The 25,208-nt window shown below is 34.7% G+C and overlaps 2 protein-coding genes across 4 annotated transcripts in view; one reads left to right on the top strand and one right to left on the bottom strand.

Annotated features, from left to right (window-relative positions):
• Window positions 1-25,208, bottom strand: part of LOC106055546 (uncharacterized) — a 50,854-nt gene that overhangs the window by 13,553 nt on the left and 12,093 nt on the right. For 2 of the 3 annotated variants that reach the window (XM_056014953.1, XM_056014955.1), the window contains exon 5: window positions 24,452-24,642. The exons of the other annotated variant lie outside the window; for it this stretch is intronic. In XM_056014953.1, the coding sequence (XP_055870928.1) occupies window positions 24,604-24,642 (39 nt within the window). In that variant the 3' untranslated portion in view covers window positions 24,452-24,603. Of the gene's footprint in view, window positions 1-24,451; window positions 24,643-25,208 lie in introns of those variants that run through there. 3 annotated transcript variants of the gene reach the window in all.
• Window positions 1,219-24,461, top strand: LOC106055543 (rho GTPase-activating protein 18-like). Its single transcript, XM_056014951.1, has 16 exons — window positions 1,219-1,530; window positions 12,764-12,897; window positions 13,842-13,878; window positions 14,049-14,077; window positions 14,233-14,430; window positions 15,241-15,403; window positions 16,113-16,213; window positions 16,588-16,665; window positions 17,245-17,422; window positions 17,852-17,931; window positions 19,213-19,404; window positions 20,097-20,171; window positions 20,421-20,486; window positions 22,220-22,344; window positions 23,480-23,571; window positions 23,897-24,461. The coding sequence occupies exons 1-16, from the start codon at window positions 1,386-1,388 to the stop codon at window positions 23,989-23,991; spliced, it is 1,788 nt and encodes a 595-aa protein (XP_055870926.1). The 5' UTR covers window positions 1,219-1,385; the 3' UTR covers window positions 23,992-24,461.

A 25,208-nucleotide genomic window follows, 5' to 3' on the forward strand; every position in this document is an offset into this window, starting at 1 on the left:
GGGCAGCAAAGATTACGATTACTAAGAAAACTGTCCTCGTTTAATGTTAGCGAAAAGGCCTTGGCTATGTTTTATCACGCTCACATCTGCAATATTTTAAGTTTCAATATCACTGCCTGGTATGGCAATCTGAGCATTAAAAATAAAAATAAACTTCATAGAATCCTAAATGCTGCTGGCAAAATCATTGGCAAAAAACAAACCCCATTTGGGCAGTTGTTTGAGACAAACATCTATAAAAAAGCTAACAAGATCCTCGAAATAAAGAATCACCCTTTGTGTCAGGATTTTGTGATTTTACCATCACAAAAGAGATACAAGACACCGATAGCAAAGACAAACAGACACAAACACTCTTTTGTTCCCCTGGCAATCAAATCATTAAATAAGAACAATCTGGTATAAACTTTGTCACATGTAAATTATGAGTGAGTCTGGTGTGAATGTACATTTTGGTTTCTTATAGTAATAATGTTTTTTGTTTGGTGTTATGCACAAATTGTAAGACAAATTTCCTTACGGATAATAAAGATTATTATTATTATTATTATGACCTCCTTCAGTCGCGAAGCGACTATGGATCATGTCATGGAAATGAGATGAATGCCTGGGCATTAGCTGTGGTCGGAACGATGTCGCCCACACATCAGTTCCCCCCTCTACACGCAGCTGATGTATCCAAAGGAACGGCAGTGCCAGTACAGTCTGGGGTCAGCGGCGTCGCAGGTTCTGCCAGGGTGAAGCACTGGGTTCTGCAAACTGCCTTAGGGTGGTCAGCTTCTGATTTTTCTCAGGGTTGACTCCCGAAGCCTTTCCCATGATTGGCTATAGCTGCAAGGCAACAGAGGTTTGAATTAAGAGATTTCCTTCTCCTAGGTGGGTAGCCAGCCATGGCTAACGAGCTTCTGTTAATGAGAACAGTTCCGCCGGACTCAATATCTGAGCCACACGTGAAGGTCAAGAGCTGGACTGGTAGTTACATTATTATTATTACAATTATTATTGTTGTTACTTACTATAAGTAACAAAAAAAATCCCAACTTTAGAAAATGTGCATTTTTGGAACGTAAAGTAGAAACGCTAATCATCTTCAGATATTATTTTTAATGATGTTTTTCCCCGTATTAAATAATATTTTTAAAAAAGACTTACTCTCGACTTTCTGCGTACATTTGTTTGAACTCCAGACGTTTTGTGTAGATTTGTTTGAATTAATGTGTGTCTAGCTACGTCATAAGGAGCCAGACGGTAGTGACGATTTCTTGGTTGTGAATTAAAGTCATTGTGGAACATAGAAAAAGGTCGATAAATTTAAGGAGCAATAACTTAGAAGGAAAAAAACATAGCCATCTTTAAAGATCCAGAAGATTGAAGCACGTTTTGCAATGAACCATCTGGTGACCATACCTCGGCATCAAGCCGTTCTTAATTATACCCTGAGACGTCTGCTTACAAATGCTGCAAGTGGTAATCCAATAACATCGCTGCAAGGAAACCATACCAAAGTTCATCCGTCTTGGACTGACAAAAGTAAGTGTTGTTTTTTTTACCTTTGTTTTCGAAAGATCATAGTCATAGACTAATTATTTAGATTCTAGATCTATACTAGTTTATAACGTCTATCCGAATTGATCTAGACTAGATCTCAATAGGCCTAAAATGTCTAACTCTCAACTCGCGATCTGTTAGTTTTAAATCTAGTCTCTAGATATAGATCTAGTAATAGTGCTATTAGAGCATGGAATGGGTTGCCTAAGCTAGCCAGGAAAACCAGTGACTTGGCAGAATTTAAGTCATTGGTTAATATGCATGACTGAATGCATGACGCGTAGGACGTAATCATCTTTTTTGAAGTAACGTCTGTATAAGCCTCTATAAGATAAGATAAGAATCTAGAATCTACTTGATATAGATATAGATCTACTAGATCTAGATAGATCTAGACTCCCTAGTGACACTCTAGTCTCTAGCTAGATCTAAATAACGATCCAGGCTATTTTTAGGCCCATAGAAACTCTAAAAAACTCCACACCGTCTGCCTGTCTGAATAATGTTCTGTCTGGGAGGGATCTAAGCAAATGTAGCCTTAATTTGTTATAGTTATATTTCTAGTAAAAGTATTTCCGATGGCTCGTATCCCAAAACTCTTAGAGGCGAGGTCGGCGGGGAAACTCTCTAAATATTCCTTCTCTGCAGTGGCGGACTGGGCATTTCTATATAATTCGGCCCACAAATTATACGCCGCATGATAGGCATCCAATTAAATCTGTCCTCAAGAGCATTGTGTAAAGTTTAATAATGTATCGAAAGTAATTAGCAATATAGCAATATGAATACTTTCTTAGATTATTTTGAAACTATCTAGACTACTAACTGCTATCACTATCACTAAATGAATAAAGTATAACACTTGGAATGGGGAATCTCTAATTTTACTCTCAATGTTAACAAATTCCTGCTACCATATTTTCAGGTCTATGAACTTCAATTTACAAATACAACTCTTGTCCTCCTCCATTTTTAACTGCCCGTCTCACAGGGTCATGGGGGCGCGGGGGCTGAGTGGTAAAGAGCTTGGCTTCTGAACCTGGCATTTTTGGGGTTCGAATCTCGATAAAGACTGGGATTTTGAATTTTAGGGCGACCCTGAGTCCATCCAACTTTAACGGGTGCTTTACTTTAGTTCGGAAAAGTAAAGGCAGTTGGTCGTTGTGCTGGCCACATGACACCCTGCTTGTTAACCGTTGGCCAAAGAAACGTATGACATCGTCTGCCCTTTAGAACGCAAGGTCTGAAAGGAAAACCCTACTCAGAAGGTCATGTACTGGTGGCTGCTTTCTCAATAACTTGAAAACCTAGTTTCACTTTTGCATCTTAGAGCTGACTACACACACAACAAAACATTATGTCCACTTGTTTGAAGGTAATTTATTTTATCCTTACGTTCAGTAAAACAAATGTCAAGATTGTTTCTTATATTTTAGCAAAGCCTCTAGATCTAGTCTTTGTATTTCGACTTAAGTCTATATCTTTGTCGTCTTGGTATTAGTGTTTCTTATGGCGTTGAGCCTGTTCATTCCTAAATGCTGTCATCATAAGGCTGGTGAATCTCTAGTGCTTGCGAGGAAACATTAATAATTTTACTACATTTTTTTGCACACGATTCCAGCCATAGTTGCTTTTTATCTTATTTCCTGCGCCTTCTGTTTCGATTCTTTTGCATTTTGATTCCAATCGACGCATTGCTTCACTGCTCAGTATAATTGTGATTTATGAAGGACTTCGTAGCGTGGTCAACTCGAGGTCATGCGACAACTCCATCGATGAATTCGTATGTGGCCGGACATGTCATCTATAGGACTTGAAATGTTGTTGGTCCTTTTATAGATTCATCCGAATATATTCACACTAACTTCGATCTCTCAAAGAAATAAAGGCCTTAAGTTTCTTGTTTATCGTTTAGTATGGATGAGGAATTGACGTCTATTAGAAGCACTATATACTGATGTTGGGTATTTACGACAAAGCTTTAGATCAGTTAGACTTTAAAGTGTAGACACCCCAAAGGGGGGAGGGATTTCCTTTTTGATTCCCTTTTTGGCCTAATCCTCTAGCGCAGGCATGTAAACTCATTAAGGTGTATGGGCCACATAAAATAGGGCCTACTTACTATGACCTGTGGGGCCGCAGCAAAAAATCAGTTGCAAAACAGCCTACTAGTTTTATGTAAATTAGAAATAATACAATATAATACAATAATTAATGGCATACCTGTCCCTTAGTTAGCTAAATATGTAGTACTATTTGGTCATTAAAAATTACTAATGATTACGCATTATTTTCTTTGTCCTGATGCTTGACATCTTTTCTGCGATACAAGTTTATTAATGTCAGGTTGACACTTTCATCACTGATGACAAATATTGATGAAATAATCTCGAACGGTGAGGTGCTTTTGTAGCTTTCATTATGGAAAAGAATTGCTCACAGAGATAAGGGCTTGCAAGCATAGCTAGAATTCTGGCTGCAAATCTCCGCAATTCAGTTCAGGGTTAATAACTGTAATTTTATCAGCTTTAGTTGCACTGCACATTACCAGCAGCATTTTCAGGAGCAAATGAGAATGGAGATACAAACAACGAAAAGTTTTGCTCGTATGAAACGAAGTCACGAAAACGGACAGTGGAAGCCTCTACTAACGATTCCAGGTGTAGGACATATTTACCAAATGTTGTAGCCGTATTTGATCTTTTCAGTTTCTGGCACGTTGAGAAGTGAACAAGATTTTTTCTTCATATTTGGTTTATACACAGTCGTAATTTGCTTGAAAGCACTTCACATGATTACACGCAGTTGTGACAATGTTGTCTTTACTTTGAAGTTTCCAATTCAAGTCTTACAGGTGACCAGTGAGATCAACTGCAAATGCCAAATCCCGAACCCATTCGTCGGTTTGAAAAGGTTTAATAGGTTCACCTTTCATGTTCAGAAACAATACAATTTCCTCACCCAGTGTAAAAAATCTCTTCAATACTTTATGACATGAGAGCCAGCGGACTTCTGTGTAGTAGGGAACACAATCAAATTCGTGTCCAATGTCATCCAGAAACATTGAAAATTGGCGAGGATTAAAACCACGGGTACGAATAAAATTGAGAACGACTGAAACCGGTCTTATAACATGTTGGAACTGTAATTGTTGTGTGTAGAATGTTTCTTGGTGAATGATGCACTGAAAATGAGCAAATTTAAAATTAACATCAGTCTCTCTTATTTTTGCAAGTAGCTTTGCATCAAAACCATTTCATTTCATGGTTGGTGCGCCATCCGTTGTTAGACTAGCTAGCTTTACCAAAGGTAGATTACACTGCAATATCACCTCCTGTTATTTCTAAAAAAGCATCCTTGCTTGTTATGGTGTTAAGCATAGAACAGAGCTCAAGTAGCTTCTCGTGTATCTCAAAATTCCTGTCACAAGCCCTTATGAATATAGCCAACTGTGCTACACCCGTTACATCAGCTGACTCATAAAGAGCCGATGAAAAAAAATCAAAATTCTTTTCTTCTTTAATTGTTCACGCAATCTGACTGACATCTCATTTATTCTATCTGCCACAGTGGTCCTAGCGCTATTTCTTTGAATGCTTTCACCTTTTCTGGACAAATTACTTCGGCTTTAACGACACACTCCTGCATAAATCACATTTACCAAGTGACTTGCTATGGCTAGCAATTAAGTTTGACTGAGGTTGTCAATTGTAGTCAATAAAGGGAGAGTGATCCTTAAAGGATTACGGGCACGACATGGCCTAAATTGTGCCAATGTGCCTAAACTCAAAACTCAAACTCAATTGTAGTCAAACTGAATTTCCATTTGATTGGATCAATAAAAATTATCTTATTATATCTCTTATCTAAATGTAGCTTATTTTCATTGCACTCACTCTCGTTGTTCAGTTTAACAAATACTATTTTTTTTTAATTTAAATAGCTTGTCATCTCTAATGTTCCAGCGTAATAGTCTAATATTATTTTGGTAATTTTTTACGTGGCCAAGCGTGCCGCGTGCAAAGTGGTCGCGGGCTGCATGCGGCCCCCTATTGACATGCCTGCTTTTAGATCTAGAGTTGCAGTGGTTCCCAAACTTTTTTGTCTCGTAGACCCCTTACCATGTTTTCTGGTTTTCGGTAGACCCCCTGCTTAACTTATTTTGCAATTTAAAAAAAATTCTAACTGTAGTGAGTCGAAGAGTGAAAAAGTAATTTAAAGCTGCATTTCAAGTTATAGAGATTTTATTGATAAAATTCAAACTTAAACCACTTAAAATAACAATTTATATTTATTACTGGAATCACCAAACACACTGGAAATATTTTTTTTCAGGATTGATCATCCATTGCTAGGGACATTATATTTCTTATAGGACTTTGTTCTATGAATTATTCCTTCAAACATTAAATATTAATTGATTAAATAGCCATTTTAAACATGTTCGCAAAGAGTGTATTTCTTGATCTTTTACGTGCGGCTCTAATATTGGGTCTGTGGAACAGTTCTCACTTACAGGAGAAGAGGCGAAGGCGAGTAACTGTCACCTAAATCAGTAAGCTTCCGACAGGAAGGGTTCATTAGCCATGGCTGGCTACACACCTATGAGAAGGAAGACTCTGAATTCAAACCTCTGTTGCCTTGCAGCTATATCCAATCATGGAAAAGGCTTCGGGAGTCAACCCTGAGGAAAAATAAGAAGCTGGTGACCCTTAGTTTGCGACACACTGCACTAAACTCTGTCAGAACGCTGCTGATCCCAAACTGTTTATAATCAACGCTTTTCAATCTACATTTCGCTCTGTTAAACATTAGTTACATTTAGACAAAATTAAGCTATTTAAATATATTTTTTTTATTTGAATAGCAGGATAAATAGGCTATTTAAAGGATTAACTAAGGTAGAGATCATAGGCCTATATTAGTTTATGAAATAATTACATTAATGGGATGGGAAAAATAAAGTCACGACCTGCTTATATGAAATCCATTATTGTAGACCCCCGTGGACATCTCGTAGACCCCCCAATTTATTTTTTCACTTTCGTAGACCCCTTGAAAGTCTTCGTAGACCCCTGGGGGTCTATATAGACAACTTTGGGAATCACTGAATCTAGAGATTAAATATCCTATAGGCCTACTCTTAAGCGAGCAATTCTTGTAAATATGTATATAATATATATATTATTTCGAAAACGGCTCTAACGGTTTTCTTTAAAATTTCTATGTACGTGTATAAATGAGAAAAAAAATCTCGAATCATTGGTCACAAGGGGAAATCTCGAGGTCGACTTTATACAGGTTTGAAAATGTTTTATTATCGAAAATTTAATTTTGGCTGGAAAGTTTTATAAATGAAAATTTTTCCATGACACAAAGGGTTAAAAAAACACCGCTTACATCACTAGGCATACAGCAGTAAATTAAAATATTTCTTTGCAAACTTGAACAACTTTTAATGAATCAATAGACCTAATAAAACATTTGCGAACCATCTTATTGTAGGCTCAATTAGGTTAGTCAACAAAGTAAAAGTCACATACACGGCTCTCCTCAATTGAAGTGTAAACAATTAATAAAACTCGCAAACACAGTAACCAAACCTACTTCTGCAAATTTTATTTAATTTCTTTTTTTCTTCCATAGTATAAATAAACTAAACTATGGAATGTTTGTAAGAGTCTGTTTATTATTAAAATATAAAAATAAAAAGTTGTGAATATTAATGAATTGCATGTAATAATTAATTTTTTATAGTATAACTTTCATGCCTATACTCCTATAGCATTAAATGATTAACAGAGCGCTAAGGTCCAAGATCTATGGTGGGGGGAGGAAGTATCTGGAAGCAGGTTTCCTTGCTGCCTTCATGCCTGTGAAGAAACAAGTCCTTTTACGTTTAAAGTGCCTTTTAATTGTGTAACATTTCAACATAACATATAAACGCGGCAACGTTATCCGTTATATACAGACACCCAACTCCACTCGCTTTCTCTCTTCTTGTTTACACACTCGTCACTCCCCCCCCCCCAAGTCCCCTAACTCTCGATACCCAACACTTGACCGTGTGTCTCGGTTGACCTCACACAGTAACCGTGTCACAACAATACCTTACCTTGTCTTCGAGTCCGATGATTAAGGAGGAGTGCAGTATTTTACGTGGCTACGCAGCACTAGCTGCGACACACATAGTTTGCCACATCCAACGAAAAACATAACCATTAGCCTATATGCCGGTGGTCGATTTAGATTCTCTTTTCGCCGTCTGCTTCTGTCCTTGGCAGTGAATTTTCTTTTGAGTATCCCGCGGTCTTTATAAAAAAATATCTCCAGCTATCTCGTTCTGAAGCCGCCTGCAGTCAAGAGATACCCTCTTCTATGTCAGTTATATCAGGTTGCTGCCTAAGCTGGTCTTTAAAGCGTTTCTGTGGGACATCTCTGTTAAGTTTACCAACTTTCAGCTCACAAAACAGACTGCCTTTTGCAGACAGTGGCAGGACCGATGGGAGGTTGAGACTCACAACAAACTCAGGCAGATTGTGGCGGATGTCAGGTGGCGGCCCACATCTAAGGCGTGGTAGCACAACCATGTCCCGACTTAGGATTGGCCACACCTACATCACGCACTCTTTTGTGCTGAAGAGAGAGGAGCCCCCACTTTGTGAGTACTGTGACTCTCGCCTCACCGTAGAATATATCCTCATTGATTGCCCCAGATACCAGGATGTCAGGAAGAAAGTTTTTACAGCACACAACTTAAGAACACTATTCGACAATGTCGACACTGAGAAGGTATTGGGCTTTGTTCGGGAGGTGGGGTTGTCTACGAAGATCTGATTTATAAATTGTGAACATATAATATTTACCTAAGATTGTGCCGATGTGCCTAAACTCAAACACTCGTCCGGGATAGTGCTTTCTCCAGCGTAACTGTCGGACCATAAGAAGCTCCTCTATACTGTCCATACCGGCGTGTTATGTATGGGGACTTAAGAGACTTTCTTTTCTAATCGCCATGTACATTGACATGTAGAACTAAAAGAGCACGAAAGCAATTTTTCGATTTGGGAGTTGCTACCCAATCGAAAAGAAGTAAATATATTTCCTCAACAAATGATTCAAACGAGCGAGGCTCGGTCACCTGGTACTAGCTATAAAACTTGCAGATCTAAGTTAAAAACACAATTTCCAAACAGGACATAGAACTACATCATGCTATTCTGCTAGCACCAACAAAAACAAAGCCTAGACTCATTTTTTGGTATTGTATTTAGCCATGAAACAGAAAGCCATTCAATGTGACACCTGCGATGAATGGTACCATGCATCATGTCTCCATATGAATACACCTGTGTATTATGCCTTAGGCAACAAAGATGCATCATGGCACTGTGTACCCTGTGGGTTACCTCAGTTTACATCAGGACTGTTTGATTCCTTTGATGCAGACACTTCTAACCCATACAACATCCTAAACACCATCCCAAACCAAACTCACCAACCACTAGCCAGATCCACTCCTGTTAAACCTAAATCTACTAAAATTAATACAACAGCCTCACTAAACAAACCTACTAAAGAAGTAACACCAAAATACCTTAAAACCTTAGTAATAAATTTTCAAAGCATTGGGAACAAAACAGCAGACTTAGAAATTTTATTAGAATGTGAGAAACCAGACATAATTGCAGGCACAGAAACTTGGCTACATCCTGAAATTTATAATGCAGAAATTTTCAATAGTAATTATGAAATTTTTAGAAAAGATAGGGCTGATAATCATGGAGGAGTTCTTTTAGCAATAAAAAACACTCTTATAGCAGAAGAAATTACCTTACCTAACTCAAAAAATATAGAATCAACATTTTGTAAAATTAATACCACCTCAACATCCCTAATAATAGGCAGCATTTACAGACCACCAAATTCTAGTTTAGAATACATGCAGGAACTATGTAATCAGATTACTACACTTAAAGAGACAAATAAAAATGCAGTTTTTTGGATTATGGGTGATTTCAACCTACCTGATATAAATTGGAAAACACTAACCATAGATAAACACCAAAACCTTAAGGACATAAATGAGCTTTTCATAGAAACTTTACACAACCTAAGTTTAGATCAAATCATTAAAAAGCCAACTAGTTTAAACAACACATTAGATCTCTTCTTAAGCAACAGACCTGGATTAGTAGTTGATTATGATATTATCCCTGGTCTATCAGACCATGAGATCATAAAAATACAGTCAGATAAAAGCAGTAGCCAATACAAAACCCAAAAGAAAAATCTTACTCTGGAATAAATGTAACCTAACACAACTACACCAAGCTGCATTAAACTTTCAACAAACATTCTTATTAGAAAAAGACATTAACCAACCAGTCGATGACCTCTGGAATTTCATTAAAAACCATCTTAAAAGCATTATAGAAAATCATATACCAACTAAATACACATCAAACAAAATAAATAAATGCTGGTTTAATAATAGACTAAAGAAGCTTTGTAAACAGAAGGAAAACCTATATAGAAAATTTAAAGAAACTAATGCAGAAAGAGTTTACAAAAATTATATAAAAATTAAACACTTAACCCAAAAAGTAAGCAGACAGCTGCAGAGTGAATACATAAACAATGTAATATCTAAAGATAACAACAAAAACCTATGGTCATACATTAAGTCTAAGAAAATGGAAACAACAGGCGTAGCGCCATTAAAAGATGAACATAACATAATACATAATGATAATGAAACTAAAGCAAACATTCTAAACAAATACTTTGCATCAGCATTCTCAGCCCCAGGAGACAAAGACATATTACTGAATTTGAACCAAGTAGACAACATAGAAGATATAGTAGTACAAGAAAATGGAATCCAAAAACTATTAGCCAACACCAAACCAAATAAAGCTTCTGGACCTGATGGTATTCCAGCTAGATTACTCAAAGAACTAAGTAATGAGCTAGCCCCAGTGTTCAAAATACTCTTTCAGGCTTCACTTAACCAGGGCAGAGTACCAAAGGACTGGAAAGAAGCTAATGTCACCCCCCTATTTAAAAAAGGAGAAAAATCTGACCCAGGAAACTACAGACCAGTATCACTTACCAGCATCACATGTAAAATCCTAGAACACATAATATGTAGCAACATCATAAACCACTTAGACAAACATAATGTCCTCACACCATACCAACATGGCTTTAGGAAATATAGATCATGTGAAACACAACTAATAGGACTAATTGATGATTTTTCAAAAGGTTTAGATAATAGTGAACAAATAGATGCTATCTTACTAGATTTTTCTAAGGCTTTTGACAAAGTTCACCACCATAGTTTGCTTAAAAAATTAAAATATTTCGGCATTAATGGTCCACTGCATCAGTGGATTAAAGACTTTCTGATAGGGAGAGAACAAACTGTAATAATAAATGGTTCTAAATCAACACCGATAACAGTAAACTCAGGTGTACCTCAAGGAACAGTCTTGGGTCCACTACTATTTTTAATTTACATAAATGATTTACCAAATTGCATTACTTCAGGAACAAAAGTCAGATTATTTGCAGACGATTGCATAATATATAGAACAATAAAAACAACACAAGACACAGATATTTTACAAAGAGAATTAGATGAATTACAGAAATGGGAATCAAATTGGAGCATGTCTTTCCACCCAGAAAAATGTCAGTTGTTAAGAGTAACAAAAAAACTAAAACAAATTAATTCCACTTATCTTATTCATGGCAAACCAGTAACACAGACTAAAAACGCAAAATACCTAGGTGTTATAATAAATGAAAAACTGTCATGGAATCCACATATTGATGAAACTACAAAAAAATCAAACAAAGCATTAGGATTTATTAAAAGAAATTTCTATAAATCAAATAAGAACATAAAACTAAAATGTTATTTAACCTTGGTTAGGCCAATAATAGAATATGCATCCTCTGTTTGGGACCCCTCAACTCAAGAAAACATTAAGAAACTAGAACAGACACAAAATAGAGCAGTGCGATTCATAACAAACGAATATTCACATTTGACTAGAGTAACACCTTTAGTAAAATCACTAAATTTAGAAAGCCTTCAGGACAGAAGGCTCAAAAGTAAAGTAGCAATAATACATAAAACACTGAACCATAATCTTCAAATACAAAATTTAATAAAATACTCTGAAAGACACAAAGATAAAGGCACATTCCTCGTCCCATATGCTAGGACAAATTTGTACAAATACTCCTTCTTCCCTAGTGCTATTAGAGCATGGAATGGGTTGCCTGAGCTAGCCAGGAAAACCAGTGACTTGGCAGAATTTAAGTCATTGGTTAATATGCATGACTAAATGCATGACGCTTAGGACGTAATCATCTTCTTTTTTTGAAATAACGTCTGTATTATATAAGACATCAATCTAGGGTTTACTTTTTTGGTGTGACTTTTCATAGGAAGATACTGGGCTTTGTTCGGGAGGTGGGGTTGACTACGAAGATCTGATTTGTGAAATTGTGACCCTATAATATTTATATAATATTTTTACTAATTATTAAATTTTTACTAACTTTACTATTTTAATGTGAATAGACCTTGTTTTTTTTAATGATTTAACTGTATAGAATTTAGCCCTTGTTATATAAAGGGAGAGTGATCTTTGAAGGATTACGGGCACGACAGGGCCTAAACTGTGCCTAAAATCAAAATCAAATCAAACTCAAAGTCAAACTCGACCGCAAAGTACAAGTTAGTAATTCTTCCTGCATTGCTTACATAACCATCGTAGCCCTCGAGAGCTACTTCCATTAACCATTCAAAGATACTGAAAAGATTTGGTGAAAGTATGCAGAGTCTTGTCTCACTCCAACTTTGGTTTTAATCCAGTCTCCAATGTTGTTGTTGAAGTACTAGTAGCCTGTTAATAGAGGTTTTGATAACTTTTGATATGTTTTGATTGACATTGTGTTTTTTCTATTGTCGCCCAGAGCAGAGTGCTCCATGCCACACTCTTTCGAAAGCTTTCTCGCAAAGAAGCAGCATTGAAATTGTAAAACAAGTGCTTTTTTTCCTATTGTAATAGACACAATACTGGTGTGGTAGACGCTTACAAGGATAACACACACACACTCCGGCTTTTTAAAAATCTAATCTCAATGGTCTATTGATTTTTTTTTCTTCAAATTTCTTTCATTTCGATGTATCTAGATGAAGACTCAAAAACATCAAAATCTCAGTCCAGTTGTAGGCCTATGTGGAGCAATTTTCACGGCTTAAACTCCTCCTTGCCGATTGGTAACAAGTCCAACTTAATTTCAAACTATGTGGACAGCGAGCACCAGGTAACTTGATCTTTTAGTACTTAGATTAGTGATGGAGCAACTTTTTATGTACTGGCCAAAGAATATAAAGGAAGATTCTGACGGCTATATTTTTATTAAGCTAAAATACGGTAGGGAAGACATTTGTATAGTTACCTATCAAAATTAGGCTAACGCGATGTCGGAAGTTTTGATACTAGTTCCTTCTAGTTAGGTTGAAGTTGTGATGTGGGGCCTACATGTTATAGAGAGAACTGTTCATCGTTCACCTAGCTCTGACACAGCTTATTCAAAGTTTCAGTATTGAAAAAAAAAAAAAAAAGCTTCACATAAATATATGGGGATGCAAACATTCCACAAATTCTCTAAGTATGGGATATAAACCAGATTTTGACAGGTTCTAATTTTGGAATAATTGTTTGAAATGTTTATTGGAGTTTAATTTTAATTCAATGTTTATTGGAGTTTAATTCGATTCAAGCTGTGAATAGACCTTGTTTTTAGTGACTTAACTATATAAAATTTAGCACTTATGGTATAAAGGGAGAAAAACTCTTGAGGTATTACGGCACGACATGGCCTAAAGTGTGCCGATGTGTCAAAAACTCAAGCTGAGGGCCCATTTTCACTACTCAGTTATTGTTTGAAACGTTTAAAAATTTCGGCCATTAATTGTGCTTAACATTTAATTTGCAATTGATTAAATTAACTCTGTTAAAAGGGTGTCCACACTAAATATATCTGTAGGCCTATAGATCAACAACTTGAATCATTTGGAATCAATTTTAGTCTTTTCTAGTCATAAATAAGAACATGTATCTAAACTAGTCTAATCTAGTCTCATTTGAAATCAATTTTAGTCTTTTCTAGTCATAAATAAGTACATGTATCTAAACTAGTCTAATCTAGTCTCATGATCAAGATTTTAGATCTAGTTCTAGATTCTAATTGTGTTTATTCTGCAGAACCAACCTGTGCCTCATTGCAAAGAAAACTCATCAGGTAAAATAATTTATAATTTACTTGAAGCTAAGCAAATAGGGCTATTGATATTAAGTTTTTCCTAAAGTTAAAGCCAAAGGCCTTTCAAATTAACATTTTTCTATTACATAAAGGCTCAGATAAGTTGAGAGTTAGGTGTAAACATTTTTTTTTTACAAATACTTTTCCAGATTTAAACAATTCAAAGGATTTAAAAAAGGTAATCCATGTTCATAGTATATTTCATTTCATTTTTGTAATAACTATATAGGTCTGAATTTAGCATGTCATGTTAGCACTTACTGCACTAAATATGTGGTGTTTTTTTTAAAAAGGGCAACTTATTCAACTTTTTTTCCCTATCTTTTGCCTTAGCTTAAATTTTACTTTCCTGACAACAATAAATATATAGCCAACTGGAACAATTTATTAAACAACACATATGAAGGACTGTTAGGCTACAAAGTCAGTGTTTTGTCCCACTTGAAGCAACCACTTGGCCCATTGCCTCCATGTTCAAGAAATTTTCACACATCCACAAGCCAATCTGTTCATCGACGTGCTCCTTTACCTGTGAGTTCACCAATGTTTATGTTGTAATTTAGTATCAGTAACTTAAATTATTTCAGTATTTTACTTAAGTGCTGTCTAGAATCTTTGTTTGTTACAATGTGTAAAAAAATATTATTTATTTTTGAGAAAGAACTACATCTAGGACTGCATCTTTTTTTCAAACTTAGCTTTTGTTTAGAACTTCATTTAGGCAATAGCCTGTTATGTGCATATGGTCCAATCTCTTGTGTGGACATGATACAAGTGGGAGAAAGTTTCTTTGCTGTCTTCCTTATTCAACACAACTTTAAGTTGAACTGTAGCCTCTTGAAAGATAGCCAAGCAGTTTATGCCACTAAGCCACAATAAAATTAATATTAAGACTTTTTTTTCTGGAGTGAGGGGGGGGGTTGTCTGTCATAGAACTGATCACAAAACTAACTGATGTATTAGGTGACTAAAGCAATACATTTAAGAAAGATTTGTTCAAAGTCATAACTTATAAATTTTAGATGGTTTTTCATTTCATATGAGTAATTTTCATTTCAGGCATCATGTACAAATATCCAACAAATGTACAACATACACATAAAATCTGCAGTAAATTATTTAGAGTATTTATGAGGAAAGACAATAAGAGTATTAATTTCTTTGTAGTGTTAGTTATTTTTAATCATTCATAATAAAATAGTTTATTGCACTAAATTATATACAAGTATAATCATTCACCTGATCAAGTAAATTATCACAGATATTCTGTGTGTAAATAATATACAATGCATATTATAAAGTAAATAACTTTCAAAATTGCTTGTATATTTAAATATTTAGCCATATGAACCACAAGCAGATGCTCTAGGTCTGACCTATATATCTGACCTTAATGAAGAAGATGCTGAAAGAATAAGAAATGTTGCATATGAGGAACTGAAACTATTATTAGACAAGCACAATATTGAATATTTAAAGAATAAGGCAAAGAAACGAACTACAGGTTTGTTCTTAATAAATGAGAATTTTACCAAAACGAATTTTTAAACATTATTTTAATAGATACACATTGTCTGGTGTTACTCTGTTGTTGAATATATATACTGGGCTTTATCTGGGGGCAAAGTGCTTGTAAATATATACACATTTACAACATATTTTTATTAGATTATAAAAATTTTTATTTTATTATTTGAGTGTTGTGTGTACATTATTATTAATAACTTAGTTGTGTAACTTTTAGCACTTGACCTATAAAGGGAAATTGGAGGCGGGGTCCGGGGTTTGAATCCTGGTGAAGACTGGGATTTTTAACTTCAGGATCTTCGGGCGCCTCTGAGTTCACCCAGCTCTAATGGGTACCTGAAGTTAGTTGGGGAAAAGTAAAGGCGGTTGGTCGTTGTGCTGGCCACATGACACCCTTGTTAACCGTAGGCCACAGAATCAGATGAACTTTACATCATCTACACTATAGACCACAAGGTCTGAAAAGGGAACTTTACTTTTTTTTTTATAAAGGAAGTAATCCTTTAGAGATTATGGGCATGACATGGCCTAAATTGTGCCAATGTGCCAAAAAAAACAAAATATCAAATACCAAGATCACTCTTTATAATATATTATTTAAAAAAACACTGCATTCTTGTCTAGGCTCTCAATAACTTTATTTTATAAACTCACTTAATAAGTATCATGAACAATTTTTTCTGCAGATAGTGGAGTATTTGGGACAGCACTTGAAGTACTTGTTGCAAAGGATATTAAGAACAATAGACTTATTTCTGATCTGAAAGTTCCAGCTGTATTTTTATTGGTGAGTTTAGTTTCTATGTTATTTTTATTGGTGAGTTTAGTTTCTAAGTTATTTTTATTGGTGAGGATATTAAGAACAATAGACTTATTTCTGATCTGAAACTCAAACTCAAAAGCTTATGAGATATAATTTTATCTAATCAACTATTTTTTTTCTTTCTTAAATGAGAGCCTCTCTCTAGGTAAGCAACTTCAGCTGTACTCTAATCACAGTCCAAGTCTGACAATGGCTAGGTCATCATTAGCATTTTATTTTTAGTATTTATAAATCTGGACCTATTGAATTTTTCCAAACAATATTGTGTTGTTTTTTTAGTTCATTGAAATCTTTTGAAAACTTTAGCCACACTAATAGAGCTCTGTATCTTTTGTTAGCTGGTTCGATTCATTGAGGAAAATGGCATGCATGTACAAGGGATCTTCAAGGCAAAAGGATCACCCGATAGACTCCAAGTATGTAAATTAATATTTAAATTACAATATTTAACTAATATGTCATCATATTAATTATCCTAATTTTTTTTTATTGCTAAACTGCTTGGCAAGAAAGAAAATAAATATATTAAAAATTGTATCATAAATGTTTGAATATTCTTGGTAACACAGAACATGTTAACCTTGTGGCAGTCCTGTTTATTATAATGGTTTGCATTGTAGTGATGCTTGCTCAGTTTTGTAGATTATATCCAGCTGTAGACTGGGATGATGCACTGTACAAGTAATTTTGAATTTCATCTTTAACTGCAAGCCAACACTAAGTTATAATATAGATATAATTGACAATACAATTGTGTAACTGAACAGAGCTTTCGCAACACTATGCATATTTTTCTTGCTAAATATGTTGTAATGAACTCTTCTTAAAGTGACATTCTTTAGATGTTTTCTCTCAAATTTCAAAGTTTAGAATCGCTGCTATATTTCTGTCATTGACCTAAGGAAAATATTTTAAAGAATTATAAGGACTTGACAATGTAGTTACATTTTATTCTTTTCTTTTTTTTTAATTATATTGTATTTATTCATTGTTAGGCTTTTAAAAAAGAGCTAGAGGGTAATTTCTACAAGATACCTAGTTATAACATATACGACACCAGTGTCAGGGACCTGAATGTTGATGATGTAGCTGCAGCCTTTAAGGCCTTCCTCAAAGAACTACCAGCATATCTGATATCCAGTGAAAGAATGGATTATTTCCCCGATATTAAAAGTTTGTACTGTGATTGACTTGTATATATCATCTTTATATTAGACATCTATTTTTGACCCACCAAGGTTTTGTTACTTGTTTATAGTTACCACACACAATGTTCTCCATCTCCACTTCTAAATACTCATATCTCCATTAGGCAACTTACAAATATTAACTCCCCTGCCAAGGGTTACAACTTGACAACATACATTTATAAACATAATGTTTATGTCTCATGACACAACAAAACATAAATCAGGTTAGTCAATTTTGACGAGTTGATAGATGAATATGAAAAAAAAAAATTTTAAGAATTTATTTTTGTATTATGAATTATTATATAAAGCAATGCTGATATTAGAACAAGTAAATACTTTGTCAGCTAATATACATTGGACAAACTGCACTAAAATTTTAAAAACATTTTATTTTGTTTGTTTTTGACAGCACTACCCTTCACAGATCAAATAAGAGCCACCAATATGTTTATTTTAGCCATGAGAGAAGAATACAGAGACTCACTGCAGGTACAAGATACATTAGATGTTTATATGTTTTATGTAGGCAAACTTTTTCAAATACATTGTTTCAAGACTAATACAAGGACTCTTTTCTCATATAAAGACAACACAACAGAAACATACACATAAATAGAACATGACCAACCCAGATGAAGTCATAGCCAAGTTCTATGAAGAACTAAATTCCACTGTACTTGATTTATCAAATCAAGAGGCTCTTACAATCACATCTGGAAAGGAGTCTTAGGCTAATTTAGGATAGGTCAGTGTAACAGCAACAGCCTACTACTACTCCAGACCTGTGCTGAGTACAAGCTGCTTTTATCAAACACAATATTTCAGTCTCCCAATGAGAAAGCAAACCTCCTGGATGCATCCCCACTCAAGACATTGGCACCTTATAGACTATGCCATCATGAAGACAATCTGACCACCAGTACATGCGTGTCACCAAATCTTGAGGAACAGACCACCGCCTCAATATGACAAGGAGAGTGATCCTTGAAGATTATGGGCACGACATGGCCTAAATTGTGCTGATGTGCCAAAAACTCAAAGCTCAAAAACAGTTACACCAAATGCAAGATATGTGGCTAAGCAAGAAAGTGGAAACATTAAAGGAAACTGATCATGCCATTCAACAGCTTGCAAGGAAAAAAGCCCCAGGAGATAACTCAATTCCCGCAGAGGTCTACAAAAAAGATGAATTAGCCCTGATTGAAAGATTTTATGTGTCAAATACAAAAAGACTATAAATTGTTCATCCATACAAGTGAAAAAGAAACCGCCATATCTGCGACAACAACAGAGGTTATCTCTCTTTCTTGCTGGGAAAACCTTGCACGCATCCTACTAAATCAGCTCATGCATCATCTAGAACATGGTCTACTACAGATTCAGCTTCAGTAAGGAGCGTGGAACCATTGACAAGATCTTTGCAGCAGGGCAGCTCCAGGAAAAATGCCAAGAACAAAATGCTGACCCCTTCTCAATATATGTCGACCTAACAAAAGCATTTGACACTGTAAGCAGAGAATGACTCTGGAAGATCATGTCAAAGTATGGATGTTAATAAAAATTCAAATCCATGGTGAGATTATTTCATGTTTTTGATACAATACCTGTGGCCACTTTTTTGGGGCAAACACACTCACATACACATATGCACACACTTCAATGTGAAAACAAAAACTCTCACTCACAGAGTATCTTAAAAAACAAATTGAATCATGAAATGATTTTGAACTCAATGAATATAAGATTTTGGTTTCTGCTTTAAAAAAAAAGGTCTTCTTAAGATTGATGAACATGACTATTGAAAACAAGAACTTCACACAAATGGATGATCATAGTCTGGCCACTGTGCTCTCTCCAAATATCTTTGCAATGCCCAGAGATTCAGTGACAGATGTCACAAGAATTACTGAGAACTTCGCCTATTTTAAAATATTAACAAATTACAACAAAAAACTATTTGCTGTAAGTCAAGGCTTTTCTAATAGTCATTATATTTGTTTCGATGTTTTCAATATTTTATGTGTTTTTTATTTTTTTTATTCTTTTTATAGCAAATGTAGGCTATTTATTTTTTTTTTTTTACTAATTTTGTTAATATTGTTACGATTCATTCTCCTAATCAGGCCTTCTGTAAACACTGCTAAACACACAACACATCAAGAACTTGACGACAAGGCCCAAATAATCTGGTGCTTTAATAATGGTCAATTAAAACAGCCAATATGACACAATTGGCAATACATCAACACTAAAAATGCTCTACTGTACATCACCGTACTAAACTAATAAACTCTACTGATTCTATCTCTTCCTGGACTTGTACATTCACTTCAGGACTCCACCAGGACCGACTTCATGGCAGACTAACAGTCCCAGTCTACCTGTCTTGAACTGCCCTGCCTTACACACAGTCTCTGTCCACGCAGGCTTATGATCAGATGACCAAAGCCCGGGTCCTATTCATGTGCAAAGTTCATGCCAGTACTGTCCCTTGCCCTTCGATATAGCATGCTAAACTGTATTACTGGCCTGTGTCACATATGTCAGCTAATCACACACAGTTAACCCTATTGCGTTGTGAATAGGTTTACAGCAATATATTACCTCCTTTGTCTAGAACCAAATCATTATACATGTGACAATGTTTTTTATAGGTTCCACCCAACTTTATAAGTCAAATTAGGCAACAATATATGACTGGAGCTTCTGGAAAGCCAAAACGAAAATTTGTAAGTGTTCTACCATTTGTTGGTTCAAATATAACTAAGTAGATAGTGTCTACTGCTTAGCTTTTTCTACTACCAGTATTGTTGAAATGTTTGTATGTTAAAAATTGGTTTATAAGGACAATTTGACTCCACAAAAATACAACTTTGTTGGAGAATGTTAATTATCTGTTGTAGTCTTTTGTTTAGGGTTAAAGTGTGTTTCAATTAAGTTCAAAATGTCTTCTAATTAAATGTTTGTATTTTTCTCAGATTTCCAAGTTTTTAGGAAAGAAATCAAAAAGTGGAGAAGAAATAGCCCCACCAGCTGAAGAATTGGTAATTTTTACAAAACTAATTTAAAATTTGTACAGTTAACACATTGTTATAGTACTTATTCAATTGCATTACATAAAGCAGCTAAAATGGGCATTGATTCTGTAACCAATGTTTCATCGTCGTAGGGGTGCTGTGAATTTCACATACCAAATCCCTCCACTTTCCTGGTCAGCAGCTGTTCTTAGCTTAGAGGGCACAACTTAAAAACACTGTCCGATAGTGTCGACCCTGGTAAGGTACTGGGCTTTGTTTGGGAGGTGGGGTTGTCTACGAAGATTTGATTTGTGAAATTATGAACATATAATATTTACTAAATTATTAAGTTTTTCTTACTTTACTATTTTAACTGTGAATAGACCTTGCTTTTAATGATTTAACTGTATGGAATTTAGCTCTGGTGATATGAAGGGAGAGTAATCCTTGAAGGATTACAGGCATGACATGGCCTAAATTGTGCCAATGTGCCAAAAACTCACTCAAACTCTTTAGATGACCCTTTTTTTTGACCTGATATTGCCCATTTATGGTCAAGCTAGGAGTAAATCCTTCAAGAGTTTCCATCATAATATGCTCCAGAACATTGATACTGACTATTGGGAAGCCATAGCCCTAGACTACACTAGCTGGAGAGAGACGGTGACCAAGAAAGCTATGGACAGCAAGAAAACATGGGCCTCAGCTCTTGAAGAAAAGCATGCCATATGGAAAATGACCTTGACCTGCAATCTATGTGGACGGGAGTGTCTCTTCAAAATAGGGCCCCACAGCCATATGAAAAAGTGTTCGATATGAACCATAGTCATTCTATGACTGATGGAGGGAAATATGCTCCAGAAACAAGTTAAAAAGCTGGAGATATGTTCAGACGTACTAAGCTATTCGCATTTTAATAAAGGGTTTTAATAACATCAATAATGTTTTTAATGTTGAACTTCCCCAAAACTTGCCAAAATGCCATCATGCCAAACCCAGTCCAAATTTTTTTTTTAAGTTTAAGAAGTTGTGTACCAGTTTCTTTTGGTGTTGAAGACATAATTCATTTAACAGTCTGATGTGAAATATTTGTTCAGCAATGTTTCTACCTACTCTGAAGCCTGCCTGTTCTTCTGTAATTTGGAAAGGACCTCCTCAGCATTTTTCTTGAGTCTGTTGAGAATTATTCATAGCAGTATCTTGCTTGGTGACTGGTCAGACTTATCATTATATACTTTTGCACCGTCTCATGTTTTATTTCTTGGGCAGTGGAATAATTAATGCTTTATGAAATTAATTATACAAATTTTAATTTGGCTTACATATACATCCTAAATATTGACAAATCTACTTGATCATTAATCATTTATGTATATTGAGATGTAGGATCAGTTGACATGACCTAATGGATTAGTAATAATTGATTTGTTCATTTCACAAGATACTTTTTAAAAATTTATAAAAAAAATTCTCTTAAAACAGTTTTGAGTTGCTATTCCCCCCTCCCCCCTCCAAAAAAAAATATATGAAATCAAGATTTAGTCTAAATGTTAATTTAAAACAAAGAAGGAGCCTGTGGCATCTAATTTGAGTTTCTGTCTTATAACATGATTAACAATATTGACTTCTTTTCTTCTGTTTCTAATTGGTCATGATTCCATAATATAGATCTATTCATTGATAAAATATCTTGTTGATGTTAAATGTTATAATTCTACATTTAATATTGACCTAATATGTGTATGAATATTTGTCATCAGATGAGATTAAAAGAAGTTCCAATTGAAGTTCATGCTCCACAAATGACCAAGGAAAGTGCTGTCATCACAATCAATGAGTCAACAACTGCTAAGGATGTGCTGTATCAGTATGAGGCTATTCCTAAGTAAATAATCATTCTTCTCATGATTTTTTTTTATTTCTGTCATTCACATGTTGGTTAATCTCTTTGCAATGTGCTTTGAATCTAACAGCAATGATATCAGGGTTTTTCATTATTGTTTTATATGATTCTATAAATGATGTATTCATCTTCCTTGCTTGAAAATCTCTGTCAGGCATAGGTTTTAAATGTCTTGTCAGAAATGTTAGAAGTTTGTGATATTAGCAATTGATTTGATCCCAGGCTATAGATTGTTTATCATGCTATAAACCCCTTCCCTTTTATAACTTAGACCTGCCCAAAAATTCAAGCATCACTTTTCTCTCCCCCCTTCCCTCTGACTTAAAAAATAGTCTTCTTTACATTATCTGCTTTTCAGTTATTTTGAGATTTTTTATAAGCTCTATGATACTTTTAGGGTTGGTCCCTCCATTGCCCCTTAAAAATTATAATTTTATAATCTGATACATCTAATTGGCACGACCTGCTTTATAATGACACCCCCCCCCTCCAAACCATATACTTTAATACCAATGACTTTGATAACTGATAACTGGTATCACTTATTCCCCCTTCTTCCTCCACCCAGTGCCTTAGGAAATAGTCCTACATACAATCTCTGATAGTCCTACACACAATCTCTGATAGTCCTACATACAATCTCTGAATATTCATCAACTTTTCAGCTCTTTACTGAACTATTTCAAAAGCTCTCTAATGCTTTTCAGAATGAAACTTTTTTAACATTGCATCCTATTCATCAAACACTCCCATTTTATTGGGGCCAGAAACTCCTCATCCCATTTTAACTCTACTGTAACATTTTTGGCCTGTGATATTTATAGTTTATTACATTGCATTGGCCCACTTATATTTACCTCCCACACAAACACATTCTTCTGGACTGAGAAGTTATTGGTTCACTTTTCTAGCTTTCCCCATTTTTACCCCTACAAAAAACTGATTTTACATACAATTGCTATCTTCTGTTGTTATTCAATATTTAAGTATTTCCTAGCTTTTGGTTGGACCCTTTTTTTTATCATTCTTGACCTCATTCTGTCACCCAAGAATTATCTTTTTTTTTCTAACATCCACCCTCAATGTTACCCACTAATAAATTTGGATGAACTTTCAGAAGCCTTTTTGAGGATGCCAGAAGAAATATTGCTCACGGACAGAATGCAGACAGAGCTATTGATTATCTGTGTGAAATTGGTGGTAATATAGGTCAGTGAAACTAGCTTAAAGAAAGCCATAATATAAAATCAAAATCTGCTACTCGTTGTAAGGTTTGTTCATTCAGTATCTAATGTATAATGTCAAGAGTCTCATGGAACAGTTTTTTAGTTAAACTAGTTCTGTGACCAATTATTATTGAAGGTTCTCTTGCTAGTAGTTGAAGTCATATCCTTATTTAAAAGCCTGTCACTCCATTTAGCACATTGGTTTAGTAACTATTCACTTAAACCCCTTCTCAATACAAACAAGTATTTAAGAAAAAGTATGTGTAATATATATATTAGGTCTGTGTCAAATGTTATCTTTACTATAGGTGAGCGTTGCCTTGACCCTGAAGCTAAAGTCTTGGAAGTGTATCGTATTAATCCCACAGCTGAATGGATGATCAAAACCAAGAAAGGGAGATAAGTATTTACAAAAACAGGAATCGGTCTGTTAAGTGAGCTAATTTTTGTTTTCAAATAGAAAATTGATCAAAGGAAAGGAGAAACATGTCTTAGTTATATTCATTCTATTTTATATATAAACTGTTATGCTTATGATTACATTACAAACAAACAGTAGAGAACCATTGAATTAAATTTGTATGAATTACATTCATTTGATTATACCAAATTCTGTAATTTTTTTTAATCTGTAGTCTATATCAATGTTGTGTAATAATGCATCTATTAATTGGTTTGAAAACCTTTTACCAAATGTAGACTAAATGCTTATGTGGATCTAGCCTATACTCTTATTACTAATACAATATTATTTGACTATTACTATTGCAACATTTACATCAGTTATATCTTGGCCTACTACAAACAGAATTAGAAGGTTGTAAAATACAGATATTGTATCAATAAATGAGAAATAAATACTGTAATGTTTTACTTTTTATTTTGTTAACTTCTATTTCCTGTATTCCTTCATATCATCAACATCAATCAATTATGTCATAATGTAACTACACTCTAATAACTGATACATGCAGCATACATTATTAGTTTATCTGGAAAACTGGAACTTAATTCCTCACTTGGCACAACAGTGGGGGCTAACCAACATGAAAACCTGTCAATAAATCACTCCTTAGGTTCATAATGAAAATAGGATTGATTGTAATAATTTAATATTTAAAGCATTAAAAAAAATGACAGTTGAGCCAAATTTAATTGCATGTTGACCTTATTTGGGGGTAATTGAATTAATATCCTCCAAAGTACTGAATTTTTTGTCTCATAAAATCTCAATTAAACATAAGTTCTCTTTAGGCTTATGAAATGTTTTCTAATAATGAACTGAACAGAGTAATGATGTCAAACAGATAATGAACTGAACAGACTGATATAAAACAAATAATGATCTGAACAGACTAATGATATATATAAAACAAATAATGTATTGAACAGACTAATGATGTCAAACAGATAATGAACTGAACAGACTGATATAAAACAAATAATGATCTGAACAGACTAATGATATATATAAAACAAATAATGTATTGAACAGACTAATGATGTCAAACAGATAATGAACTGAACAGACTAATGTCAAACAGATAATGAACTGAACAGACTAATGTCAAACAGATAATGAACTGAACAGACTAATGTCAAACAGATAATGAACTGAGA

The sequence above is a fragment of the Biomphalaria glabrata genome, chromosome 17, assembly GCF_947242115.1.
Source record: "Biomphalaria glabrata chromosome 17, xgBioGlab47.1, whole genome shotgun sequence".
Classification (NCBI taxonomy): Eukaryota; Metazoa; Mollusca; class Gastropoda; family Planorbidae; genus Biomphalaria; species Biomphalaria glabrata.

What these genes read in the sequence shown, in the direction of transcription:
- LOC106055543 (XM_056014951.1), top strand. Translation starts at nt 1,386, where the DNA reads ATGAACCATCTGGTGACCATACCTCGGCATCAAGCCGTTCTTAATTAT. An exon ending in TTATTTCCCCGATATTAAAA is followed by an intron (nt 17,423 to 17,851) that starts GTTTGTACTGTG and finishes TGTTTTTGACAG; the next exon opens with CACTACCCTTCACAGATCAA. An exon ending in CCCCACCAGCTGAAGAATTG is followed by an intron (nt 20,487 to 22,219) that starts GTAATTTTTACA and finishes ATTTGTCATCAG; the next exon opens with ATGAGATTAAAAGAAGTTCC.